This window comes from Pezoporus wallicus, unplaced genomic scaffold (assembly GCF_028554395.1).
Source record: "Pezoporus wallicus isolate ANWC-B61680 ecotype Strahan unplaced genomic scaffold, APGP_CSIRO_Pwel_v1 scaffold_7107, whole genome shotgun sequence".
NCBI lineage: Eukaryota > Metazoa > Chordata > Aves > Psittaciformes > Psittacidae > Pezoporus > Pezoporus wallicus.
The window spans coordinates 1,767,234-1,779,761 of NW_026642114.1; the positions used below are offsets into that span (position 1 = coordinate 1,767,234).

General features: G+C 40.1%; 1 protein-coding gene across 2 annotated transcripts in view; it reads right to left on the minus strand.

The window, feature by feature from the left end:
- XPR1 (xenotropic and polytropic retrovirus receptor 1) overlaps nucleotides 1-12,528 on the minus strand; it is a 111,827-nt gene that overhangs the window by 15,309 nt on the left and 83,990 nt on the right. For both annotated transcript variants that reach the window (XM_057427453.1, XM_057427454.1), the window contains exons 5-11: nucleotides 11,101-11,250; nucleotides 10,610-10,693; nucleotides 10,263-10,344; nucleotides 6,596-6,783; nucleotides 6,183-6,362; nucleotides 2,100-2,265; nucleotides 256-447 (exon numbers count right to left, since the gene is read on the minus strand). In XM_057427453.1, the coding sequence (XP_057283436.1) occupies nucleotides 256-447; nucleotides 2,100-2,265; nucleotides 6,183-6,362; nucleotides 6,596-6,783; nucleotides 10,263-10,344; nucleotides 10,610-10,693; nucleotides 11,101-11,250 (1,042 nt within the window). The remainder of the gene's footprint in view (nucleotides 1-255; nucleotides 448-2,099; nucleotides 2,266-6,182; nucleotides 6,363-6,595; nucleotides 6,784-10,262; nucleotides 10,345-10,609; nucleotides 10,694-11,100; nucleotides 11,251-12,528) is intronic.

Consider the following 12,528-nt stretch of genomic DNA (forward strand, 5'->3'; position numbering starts at 1 on the left):
TTTTCCTTTGGGGAGAGAAACCTCAAAATCCTCTCACACTCCAGAAATGCAGTTCTAAGGGGACCAGGTATGTGAAAAATACCTAAATGAAGACTTTAAATTACTCTTTGCAAGCTAGGCAGGCCTTTGCCTTTCCACTGAAATGTTTCACAGATGCCAAAAGTTCATGCTTCAATGGCATGTCAAATTCTGAGCTTCTCTCATGTAAACCACAATTCCCATGACTTGCAAAGGATTTTCCAAAATAACCAATACCTTTGTGAGTGCTGTAGAGGGCTGCAAATGTCACCACAAAGAAGGTGGTGGAATATTTTCCAGCGTTAACCAGATGAAAGGCCCGTTTGTTATCACGGTAACGGCGCAGGCACTGGATGAATCGCAACCAAGCAGGGATGCACTGGACAACTGCTCTCACTCCGTAGGAGTAGCTGTAACAAATCTGATTATCTGCAAGAAAAAAGTTTCAGGGACAAAGAGTTAATAAATTTAAGAACTCCTATTGTCTTCCCTTCTGTAAGAATATTATCACTTGATACGAGAGCAACTTCCCATCGATGTCTCATATTTAGGCACACACACATCCAGAACAGTGAGAAGCTCCTCATCACCAGGAAGTATCCTAAAGCTCTTTATTCCATCTCGGAGGTATTCACGTGATATGACATCAATAAACACATTCAGACAGATCATCATCTAACTCCTTCACCGCTGCCGGTGTAACTAACATGCAACAAGATCAGAAATAATCTGTTTTTAAATTTATTTTGTGCTGTTGGCAGTACTGTTAATAATCAGTTAAGAATGGAATTACAAAAGGCCTTCGGCACTGAATTTTTGTGCATAAATGGGAAAGCATTTCCAAACTCTGTGGGACAGCTCAAAAAAGCTACTTTGCCTAAGATGTCCTTGACCCATTTTTCTTTTATATTGCAATAGGACAAAACATGTTTCAATATGTTGTTTTGCTACCCCTTTCTTTTTTTATGTTTTAAGCCCTGGCTTCAACAACTGAGGTGAGAGACAACTATGCCAATATGACTATGCCAGTATTTGGCATATGCTCTGATGTTTGAGGAAATGACCAGGAAAGACCCAGCTTTGCTTGGAACCCCCAGGCATGCCATATTCTCTTTCTGTCATGCTGAGCACATCTAAACCAAACATTCCATTAACAAACAACTTATTCAGAATAATGAAGACAAGTTATTAGCTGATATTTATCCCAAAGCACTGTGCTATCATCCTACTATTTCTATTGGAAAAGGACAAGTTGATATCCACTCAGTTGCTCTATTTATTTGTTCTTAATAAATAAATATTTAGTTACTTGCAACACTGTCTTAAAGGGAAGAGACAGATCAGGCAGATTTAAAGAACAAAGAGAACACTGATGCTTATTGAAGCATACTGCAAATTCTTTCGGCAGGTGTCAAAACCATCAGACAACACAATTTGCCAGCAGTCACTGCTTAAAATGAAAAGACAACAGCCTGATCCAGGAGGAGACAGGTACTATTTTGCCACCGGGAAGGCCAAAGTCAAAATTCATGTGCCAACTCTGCGGTTATTCTGGCTAGAAAGAAGAGACAGAGCACGCACAACCCTGGCATCACAGCATCAACTCTAACTGAATAAGGGGTGACACTAACAAGGAAGTTTCTCCATCCTCTCTTGCTTTAGGGTACTTTGATGGGGCCTGTAAGAAGCAGGCTACAGCATAGCAAATTGTGGTTAACAACCTCATGCAACTCATTTTGATGCTGACCAAGAGGAACAGGCTAAAAACAAATTCATGGTTAAACTACTATGAAAGAAAACAGCAATGCCAGGAAAATGGATTTCTCTTTCCAATCAAGAAGTGCTGCATCTGACATATGACTGGACTAGGAAATGAACACTGATGTGAAATTCAGTTTCTCTGGATGGAATTAAGAAAGGGAGAATCTCTCCAACACTGTGTTTACAAGAAACACAAATTATTTTAGTTCCCTATGTCTTTGGTAGCCCTCTTCAAAAAGACATATAATTATGAAGCTGCCTTGCCAGTTTTTTTCAGATCATTTTGATTGTATTTGAATAGGTCATCAGCATTACTCTACCTGTATTTGCCAGAAGTCCAGCATTATCCTCCCACTGAACCTCAAAGCTGTAGAAGCAGATCATGTATTCCAGATCCATGAGTATTACGACCAGGCTGTTGAGCTGATCAGCCAGCCAGAAATCTGCAAAGCCTACCTTGTGGAAGGGAGCAGTGAATACTCGAAACTGTCAGGAAGAAAAAGGAATAATTCATAACAGTGTCAAATACATCCGAATGCAACAGCAGGACATCATGGCATTGAAAAAATATGGGAAATCACAGAAAAGCTTGAAGATTTATTGCTGACCTTTTGCTCCTACTGACACAAAAAAAGATAGTTGTCTCCTCACTTTTAGTACAAGTAACATTCCTGCATTCCTCTCTGCATGCAACCATTCACGTCCCCTTGCTTTTTTTGGTGTTTGTTGTTGTTATTTTGGGCTTGTTTTTTTGTTTGTTTTTTTTTTTTTTTTCCCTCCCCACTGGCAGAAGAGCCTAGTCTCCTCCAACCAAGCTCTTTCACAGAAACTTCCAATCTCCATTTCTCCTGTTGCTCCTCGTTTTGATCAGTGCTTTCTTTCAGGCATTTATGTAGTGTCTATTGACATCTTCCACACTTACCTTCTTCCTCACCCTTAATATTTCAGTTAGATTATAGACCCTCAGCATGGCCATTACTCTGATCATGGTTCAGTTCACTTAACACATTAGTTATTCTTTGGTGTTAGAAGTTGAAAAAAGCAAAGATTGTTACTGCTGAATCTGCTCATGCCTCTAGCAGGGAAAGAGTTAAAGAAAGGGCAGAGGAAATCCATTGACTGTCAATTAGACTCCCTCTCAATCCCAGTCCACTTTCCCTCTAAACCTTAACAGCAGTTTTGCTACTTTCAAACCAGATAGTTTTCATGGTCCATTACCTTTGATTACAACTCTCTCTACCCAGTTAGTTATAGCTACTAAAGGCCAATTTCTCAAAAAGACAGCACCAGCACCAGCCGGTAGTTCAGAGATTTATGAATCTTTAAATTAATGAAAGCACAAGCTAACACTCATCTTTTATATTGCTCTCCTTATTAACCTAAAGGGTACACAGTTACAGAAACCTTACAGGGAACAGACTGACCCATTCCCACTGGCTTTTAATGTCAATTTAAGGCTCTGGTCCTAAATTTCAAAGCCAAATAGGGGATATTAAGACTTAGTGGCATAAAGCAGATATGGATCTTGACCCAGAAAGCACTGTGCTGAAGGACGGAACCTATTACAAAGGCTCAAAACAGGGCCAGCCACTAGAGAGGTCTGTCCTCAAAGCAGTCCAGCGGCAGAACAGCTTCTGCAGAGGTCAGAGAAGCCACCCCAGCTTTCCTTTTTAAAAGGTCCTTCCTCCATTTTACCAACATTCCCTGATACTATCTTTACCTGTTTCATCTGACCTTTTTTATTATAAGCAAAGACTGACTAAAACAAATTAAATGAAAAAACAAAGAAGAAAATAATAAAATCCATGTTGTTATTTAATTAATTTCGGAGAGACACTCAGGCAATGCCAGATGACAACATAAAATTTAAAAGTAGAAGCTTTCCACCTAAATGCTACAGCAGATGAGGAGTCAGCAGATATGTCCATGACCTAGATAAGGCACCGGCAGCTCAATGAACTATCCTTAAGAGCCTAAGCTACCATCTGAACCCTCCTAACCCTGCACGTCAGGCTCTGTGGTTTCTGGCTGCTGCCACATGCTGCCCAGGCACAGCTAGAGTTGCAGCCCAGCTACCAGAGGGTGCTGGCAGTGGAGGGCACTGTCTGCTGGTAGGTACCACAGGTAACTCCTCAATCCTCAGCTGAGGAGTGTCTGCAACATCCTCCAGAGAAGATGGGCTGCAAAAATAAAGTCATCAAAAAGCTGGAGTTGAACCTCATTTTCTAGTAATCGGTTGCAATTATATATCAACAGTTCCACAGTCAGAGCAGACTTCCTGGTGCTGTGGTTTCAGTAAGTGCTGAAACAGTAGATACTTGAGCTGGAGCTAAACACTTCCTAGGTTTTCACCTCTCTCAGACAGGCTCCCTGCAGTTATTTTGCCATTTTGGCTCCCTGCAGAGAGTGTGGGCATACAGACGCTGTGCCACCCCCTGTACTTGGATTGGATTCCTCCTGATGAGCTGCTCCCCTCAGCCTACACAGCACACTCATGGGCTTCTCATCTGGCAGCAAAGGAACACTCACCTAAGTACTCAGGCAAGAAAGAAGAGCTGGTGTGGGAATTACACTTTTTTTTTTTCAGAGGAAGATCAGTTCAGATATATCTTACAGTCCCTTAGGGATTATCAAGAGATCTCACTCAGAAGAACCAACAAGCAGCTGTTGATGATCACAGGTGGATGCAGTAAGCACCCCCCAATCCATCAGGAAATGCTACAACACACTGAAGTATGCTCCTGGTTTGGTTCTAGAAAAATTGAAGGTTCCAGTAATGCTCTGCTACACCCGCTATGTCATGTTTTGTTATGGCTGGAAATTAAACATATTAAGGATGTGAAGAAAAATGCTCACCAAGATCTGTGTGAACAGCACAGCTCTAGGAATTGCACTATTTAAACCTCCTTTCACCCAGATAGCTGCTGGCAACTGCACAGAGCAATAAAATACACCCAGCCAGCCAATTACACACAATAAAATTAGAAAAGCCTAACAGCTACTCTTTATGTGGTTTGTCTGGCCTTTTTCTTCCCCTTCCGCATAACACACTGTCAGAAGTACTGTGTCATTTTCCACCATTAAGGTGATCTTGCATTTTGATGAAGCATTTTTCCCCAGGAGACCTTGGGATGAATTGGCCTCTGCACACTCAAAGATGTGCCTCTATCACAGACTGCAGCATAGTCTAGAGATAGGTGGGCTAGAGCAGGTACTGGAAACTGCCTAAGAGGTCTGTGAGGACTGAAAATCTTACCCTGTTAAGATATTAAGATAATATCTTAAGATAAGATAAATTAGCACAGATATTGCTCACATGGTTAAAGCACTTCCAGTGCTTCCCCTACCACCAAGGGAGAGCAGCAAGACTAATGAGGCTTGGGACTAAAGGCACGTCTATGAGAAATGGCTGAATGCTGGAAGGCAAAAAAGAAAAACTGAAATAGTAGTTAGCTAGTAAATAAAATAACAGAGGTAAGCACACAGAGGTTAAGTAGCTGTGTGTACACCTGCATGTTCATGCTTGAAGCATGTTTCTATTTTTTGTTATTGTCATGTTCCAGATAAAGTTAATTGTTTTAACTGGCATTAAAATGATTCTACAAATAGCATCAGCCTGCCAAACCTTCTTACACCCAATGCTCTCTGAGCAGTTGCAGCAAGAATAAGGTATTGAGGGAATAAACTTGATTAAAGCCAATTTAACAGGGCATACACAGTGGGCTTGAACATGTGAATCAGCCATTTGGGAAGAAACTGATGATCCATACATGTTTGAAAACTGTTCTTTTGTTCCTCCCACCTATAAATAGAGCACTGAAGTAGCACACACATTTACATTCAATTTACCAGATTTATCTTACCTGGAAAATGGGAGCTGGGTCTAAAATAAATAGTTTAAGACCACAAACAGATTTGGTGAAAAAAAGCCCACTCATGAACATAATTTTATAAGTAGTAACCTTTGCAAAGGTTCCCACTCATCAGTGAATCCTCTCAATGTTGCCACTCACTCAGTTTGGGCTGAGAAGCTTCCATGCAACCTTGCCTTACAGCACTGTAACCTGATCAAACTGTTTCACTGAATTTAGGAACAAAAAATAAATACATCAGAGTGTTTCTATATGTGCAAAAGTATGCGTACAGCTGTATACAGGAAGATTAGCTAGTAGCTACCTGCAATACAAAGATAATGATAGACTGGTACAAGCAGAAGTTGCTTCTGTAAAACCATGCTCAACAGTGATGTGCAGTCAATACCGTATCAGGTCTGCTCTATGAACGCACAGTGGTATAAGCATCCTACTTTCCTGAAGATTAGTAACATTTATATATACTGAACTGCTATTGCTCAGCTACAGCATTTTTTATAAATTATTTATTATTTCAGGTTTGAGACTTACCAATAGTTTGAGCAGCCAAAAACGGGACTTGTAATATAAGGTTTTGGTAGGGTTGATGAGAAAAAGCAACATGAAGCCATATAAGATGAGTGGATTCACCTGCATAGGAATGTAGGTGAATTTACCATATATACATGCCAGCAGGCTCAGGCACCACAAAACGCCCAGGAAACCAGCAATCTACAAAACGATAGAAAAAAACCACATAGATACTTTATGAAAATATAGCTTTGAAATCCTCAATGAATTCTCATTATAAGAAAAGGGAGAGCAGTGCTCAATCCTGTAATCTAATCAGACTTCAGCAACTTCCTCTTCTAATTGTATTAGAACTCTTTGCCAGGAAATGATGCAGGATTTATCCTCCTGGTATGCCACACAGCTCAACCACTCCTGCAATCTATTCTGTTTACCTCAAAGAGATGTTGATGGGACAAGTTGCTGCGGGGATTGAGTTCAAAGATGAGGACGTGATTCACTCCAGCCTGTCTCCAGCCATATGTGTTGATACCCAGGAGAAAGAGGAATTCTATCAGGAGAAAGCCACCTCGATAGATTCTCACCAGTGGCCACACATTTGGTCCCTCTATAAAAGCCACACCTGGAAAAGAAAAAATAGGAAAGACCTTAGCAATAGCACAAGTCATGTCACAACACAAAGCTGTGCTCTACCGCTTTATGCTCATTCTCAGATGCTCAGCTGTACCCTGTGAAAACAGGGTGCACTTATAGGCACCTGCGTACTCCAGCAAGTAGAGGAGTTTTACCCAGCCTGTCAGAGCATTTAGGAGTATTCTGGGGAAAATTCACTCTCCAGCTTGTGTAGTTAGGTCATTAGCAGCATTGTAAGTCCTCTGTGTCATACTACCGGCACGTGGGACATCACTAGCATAAATACTGACTATAAGCACTTCAATGTTCTGGTTTAATGAAGATGAAATCCTAACAGACAGATACACAAATACTTCAGCTCCCCACAAAACCAAGAAGCACCATTTACAGCATTTAAAACAATGGTAAACTATGCCTAATCATTGAACTCAATACAACTGTAATGTAATACATATTCATAACTAGCAATATAATATCCAGCCACACCCAAACAGAAAAACCAACACAAGCAATACTGGAAAGCCTATTGCTTCCTTTGTTCGGTCTTCAGGGGTTTGGAAACAAATTCACTTAATTTCAAACAATGAGCAGCCTCATACAGCAGGAGGTTTCTCCAGCATAAGCCTCTTTACAAAATGCTGTCACCTGGTTGCCCAATACAGGTTTCATGAGAAAAGCACAAATAAAATATGGAAATATGGTTACTTGAATCCTCAATTTCATTGTTTCTCACCCATGTGCTTGGGGGGGGAAGCATACAGTTTTACAGAATTGATGCTGAGAATTATTTGCACAAACCTTCCTGTCTAAATTCCAACCCTGAGGTTTCCATATTTTGGGGTGTTTTTTTTGTGGTTTGTTTTTTCTCAAACATATCCATAAGAAGTTTAATGTGTTCAGCATCTGTACTTTTATACTACATAAAATTATAGAGTAAAATTGTGCAAGGAGCAATGACTCAAGAACTGCTACTTTAAATGCATAACTTGGAGACTACTGGATTCAGGGAAAAAGAGAGTCAAATTTTGGACAGAAATGACAGACACCCTGAAGAAGCTGAAAGAAATGAGTCTTAAATACGGAACTGCAAAAGCAGCATTTCAAATTTTGATCTGAAAACCAAAGGAGGTGCTTTCAAACAGGACAAGGCATCCCCAAAACTATTAAATAAGACATGACCAGGCAGAATAGGACAGATATGCTGCGTGCTATTCAAGACAGAACACTCAGACAAAGGTTTATCCCGAGGCGAACACGGTTCATGACAGTATAGCATATGACTTCCATATCTAATGCCCACTAATCTTATTTCTAGGCTCAGGACCATAATTGCAGGTTGAACAGCAGCTGGTTCTGGAGAAAAAACAGATACTCAACAGTACAAACAGATCAGATACTAACACAAAGAAGTTAAGAGTATTTCTGTATATTCTCTCTTCTGATACTAAAACCCTATCTAGCTTCCGCAGTGTAATGGCTAGATTTGATTCCCTCTTCATGTGTCCTGACTGAACCATTTGCTTCACTACTGCTGAGCAGTTTGACTGAAGAGCCCCAAAGACCAACTTGCAGTTAAGTGTCCAGCAAAGGTGTATCTGGTCTCAAACTGGTGACACCCAGTCCAGGGCTCCTCCATACTACAGCCCTAAGGCAGAGAGATTTTCCATACATATCCAGTTAAATAAAATACAAGCAAAGTCACCTGCTAGAGTCACAGCAGGTATGTGACACCTGATCAACTCATTCTTTCAGCAAATGCAAGCTCTGAACAAGATGTTCAGAAAGGAAGATGTCTCTGGTTACAAGACCAATGGCATAGCAGCCTAATTCTCAAACAAGAGACAGGGCACTGATGCAGCAAGAGTCTGAGATTTTGCATGAAATAGTACAGGTTTCTGGTTAATAAAACATATGTCCACTTCCATGAACTTTCACTTACATACTGGCTTGGCACCTAGGGAAGCTAATACAGAAACAGTGATGCCTCAAAATTCGTACTCTTTAGGAGGACACTTCCCTGTGATCCAACTGTAACATTTGCAGCATCTAACAGACCCCAAGATATCATTAATTCATCTGTAAAAGGTTGCTGTTCTAGTTGTAAAATCAGGTAATAAAGAAGGGGTTTTCCAGCAGAAGTTCTACACTGTTTCACAAATTCTACACATACAATACTTAAATCCCATTTCAGTCAATCAAATCATAATTTTCAAATATAGCAGAGAGGTTAGCAGACTCATATCCAAATAAAAGAAAAAAAAAAAACAACCACAAACCACTTTGCAGTTAGAATACAGGTTTTGCCCAATATCTGAAGTAATGTACAGATCACGTCTGCTGATAACAAAGCTATTATTCACAGTAAGTTAGTAACATCTGCTTTGGAGGTATAATCATTTTTATGAATTCCTCCTCACAACTGTGTCACTTACTGAGAGATAACGCAAACACAACTGGCTTCAACTGTATTTGCAACTCACACAGAGATCAAACATATAAGCAACAGAAAAAAGACACGATGAATATAGAGCAGCTTCTACACATTAAACAGACCCTTCACACAGACAGGTCAAGCTTGTGCTTCTACCGTTGGAAGACCAAATGGGAAGCACTGCAAACTCTCAAACAGAGACATTTTATCCCAAGAGATGACTGGATTCAATTACAGAAACATCTGATTAAAAATTTCTTTTAAGTCAAAACCACAGACATGGGCTTTCCCTAATACAAGAGCTCGCACGTTGATTTGTTAAGCCTTTTCCTTTTTACTGTTTAAGCAAGTTATAACACTACTGAAATCACACACACAATTAGTAAAGCTGCTTGTAATTAAACACTGTGTCTGGATCTACAGTACTAACATGGCTTTTACTCTACTCAGAGTTCAAACTCAGAAGGCACAAAGCAGAATAAAACCAATGTCTGAGATACGTAATAATTCATTGTAACTGTTAAATAATCTTGCCAAAATCTGCCAACAAGAAAATTAAATTAATTCCATTAACAGGAACCAGTCATTGAAATCCCTGAAATTTCTACATGAAAATGTCCCAAGTGGCATGGTGCTTACATGGCTCTATCTCTGGTCTCACTCTCTGTAGGGAGTTAGTTTAATGAAAAACTTAAGTTTTAGGAGTACCTGTCTCAAGGTGAGTGAGGTCTGTGTGTTCACAAAACCATAACAGAAATCTGTCTTTGTAGATGGATGTTCCACCTCCAGAACATCATTCCAAGAATAGGGAGGAACAAACCATAATATATTCGAAGTCCAAAATCCGCATATATAACATGAAAAAACACAATCTATTACTGAGCAGAACTAATACTTTACAACAGTGTGATCTGACTCAGACTGATTCAATCCAGAACATCCTGACCAACTCAGTTCAGATCCAAACCCCCGTTAAGTGATGAGAACACATCCAAACCAAGGTATGGCAGGCAGCGAGTCCAGTCAAGGATACCCACCTGAAAGTATGACAGTGACGTTCAGTGCAATGAACAACCCACAGAATAATCCAACCCTGAATGTAGTCCAGGCTGGTACAGGCTGTGAAAAAAGCAATGGTGGAATTAAGGTGAGGTAAACAGGTTATCAGCAAAGTCAGATTAATCTGTGGAATAAATTTAAAATTAGGAAAAGTAAGCTATTTCCAAAACTTCCAAACTAAAGCAGGTTATGTGACAATATCCCCCTCACAATCTACAGAGCATGCTCACATCAATTATTTGCACTACTTTGTTTAGACATTGAATCTAATTTGGCACCTTAACAAGCTGGAGAAGCATCTTTGCTGCATAGCTTGATCTCTTACCTGAGCTGCTCCTAAGGGTGGAACACGCAAACGTTTCATAGCCTTCTGTCTGTCTCCATCTTCTAACTCATTGGTCACCACTTCCTAAGGAGATGAAGATACACATCACAGAAGTTCATTCTAATGATAAGCACATGGTACTGCATTAAAAACAAAAATAACAGTTGGTTTCCAAGTTACATTTGAGCCCTGGCCCAATACTCTCCTAGCACACATTAACAAAGATAGGAGAAGCTCACCACGCTGCATCAAGTTACACAATACGAGCTAACACTGCACTGGCTTTTCAGAGTGAAAAGCTACCAGCTGAAGAGAAATACCCAAGTTATGTAAGCAGTGCCAGAAAGCAGTGGCATTTCAAAATCAATTAATAGCTGTCTTGGTGGCAAATACAAGCTAGAGAGAGCAAAACATTATAGGAATCAGTAGTGAACAAAAAAACACTGTTTTCTAGTTAAAAAGAGGAACAGTACGCAGACTAGCATCTTTACCTCTGTTTCGGAGATAAGTTGGTTGATCTTCTTGCAAGTATAGAAAGGTGCTACCTCCACCTCAGCCACCCGCCATTCTGCTCCCCGTGCTGTCTCCAAGTTCTTGTCATGTTTCTTTAAGATCTTGCGGAAGCCGGTGAAGTTCAGGTTCTGCAGACAAGGGAAAAGAGTTACTGGCTTTTAAACTCAGTCAGGTCCCAAGAAAGTTAAATGGTTGTATTTCCAGTGCTAGCAAAAAATGAATAGTTAGTAAACCCCAACAAATTATTGCATCTATTGTCAGGAAGTTTCTGATTTACCGCTATATTAGAAGGCATACATATCCCTTACAAATAACAGAAAAAATGTGGGACTCAGGGGCACAAAGCCATATAGCTTATTTGCAGGAAACTACCTAAACTTCATGTTTCCTGAAAAGCCAAATTACTCCCACTTTCTTCCTTAATGCAGGAAGTGATGACAATGCTGATGAAACCTCCCTGAAGACTAATAACCTTTGGACATGCTCAAAACTTGCATGCTTGAAGTTATTTCATGACATGCTCCCTCTCCCTGGGTATACCTTACTGCATATACCCCAGGTACTGCAAACTGGCAGCGGGTCTCTGGATTAGCAGGAGTTGTAATGAGCTCTTAAGAAACATACAAAGCTACAGAAAGACATGTTTATCAAAACTATCATAGTCATTACCAATCCTTCAATGGTTTTCCCTTCTGAAAAGGCTAAGCTACTAGCTTCTAGTTTCTTTAAACTCTGTGTTAGTTTCAAGTCAAGTTGTCCAGATAAATTCATTACAGAAGGGAAATCCTCGTACAAAATTTATAAATGCCGCAGATCAGCTCCAGACCTGTACATCCCCACAGCACCATCCTTTTCTACAGCGTACGTTGCACAATGACCGCAAAACTATTTTAGACTTGCAGATGTGGGAGATGCAACTCCCTAGTATGTAGAGGTGCATTAAAACAACAATTAATTGCTCATTTTCAAGTTATATATGAGACTAACCCAGTACTCTTCTAATGCACAGTAACTTAAGAAAGGCAAAGCTCATCACACTGCAGGCAATTGCTGTGACAAGATGCATCCAAAATCCTGCATTTCATTATGCAGAAAACACCACTCAAAACACTCAATGTTTCACTCAAGCAACAGTAGGAACACAGACAGATCATGGCAAGATTCATCTCTAAAAAAAAAAAAAAAAAAGCTTAGAAAGGAGCTTGGAAAGAAAAAGAAAGAAAACCGCAAAATCCCATGCCCTAGGGTGAGGCACCAGCTACTCACTGAAATATCTTCTATCTAAGTATACTGATATTTAATACCAGACCCCTACCATACAGGTGAGGAAATGAGGGCAGGGAGACAGGAGCAGGAAGCCAATGAGGTAACAATCTGCATTATTGCAGACAAGAGACTTTAACTGT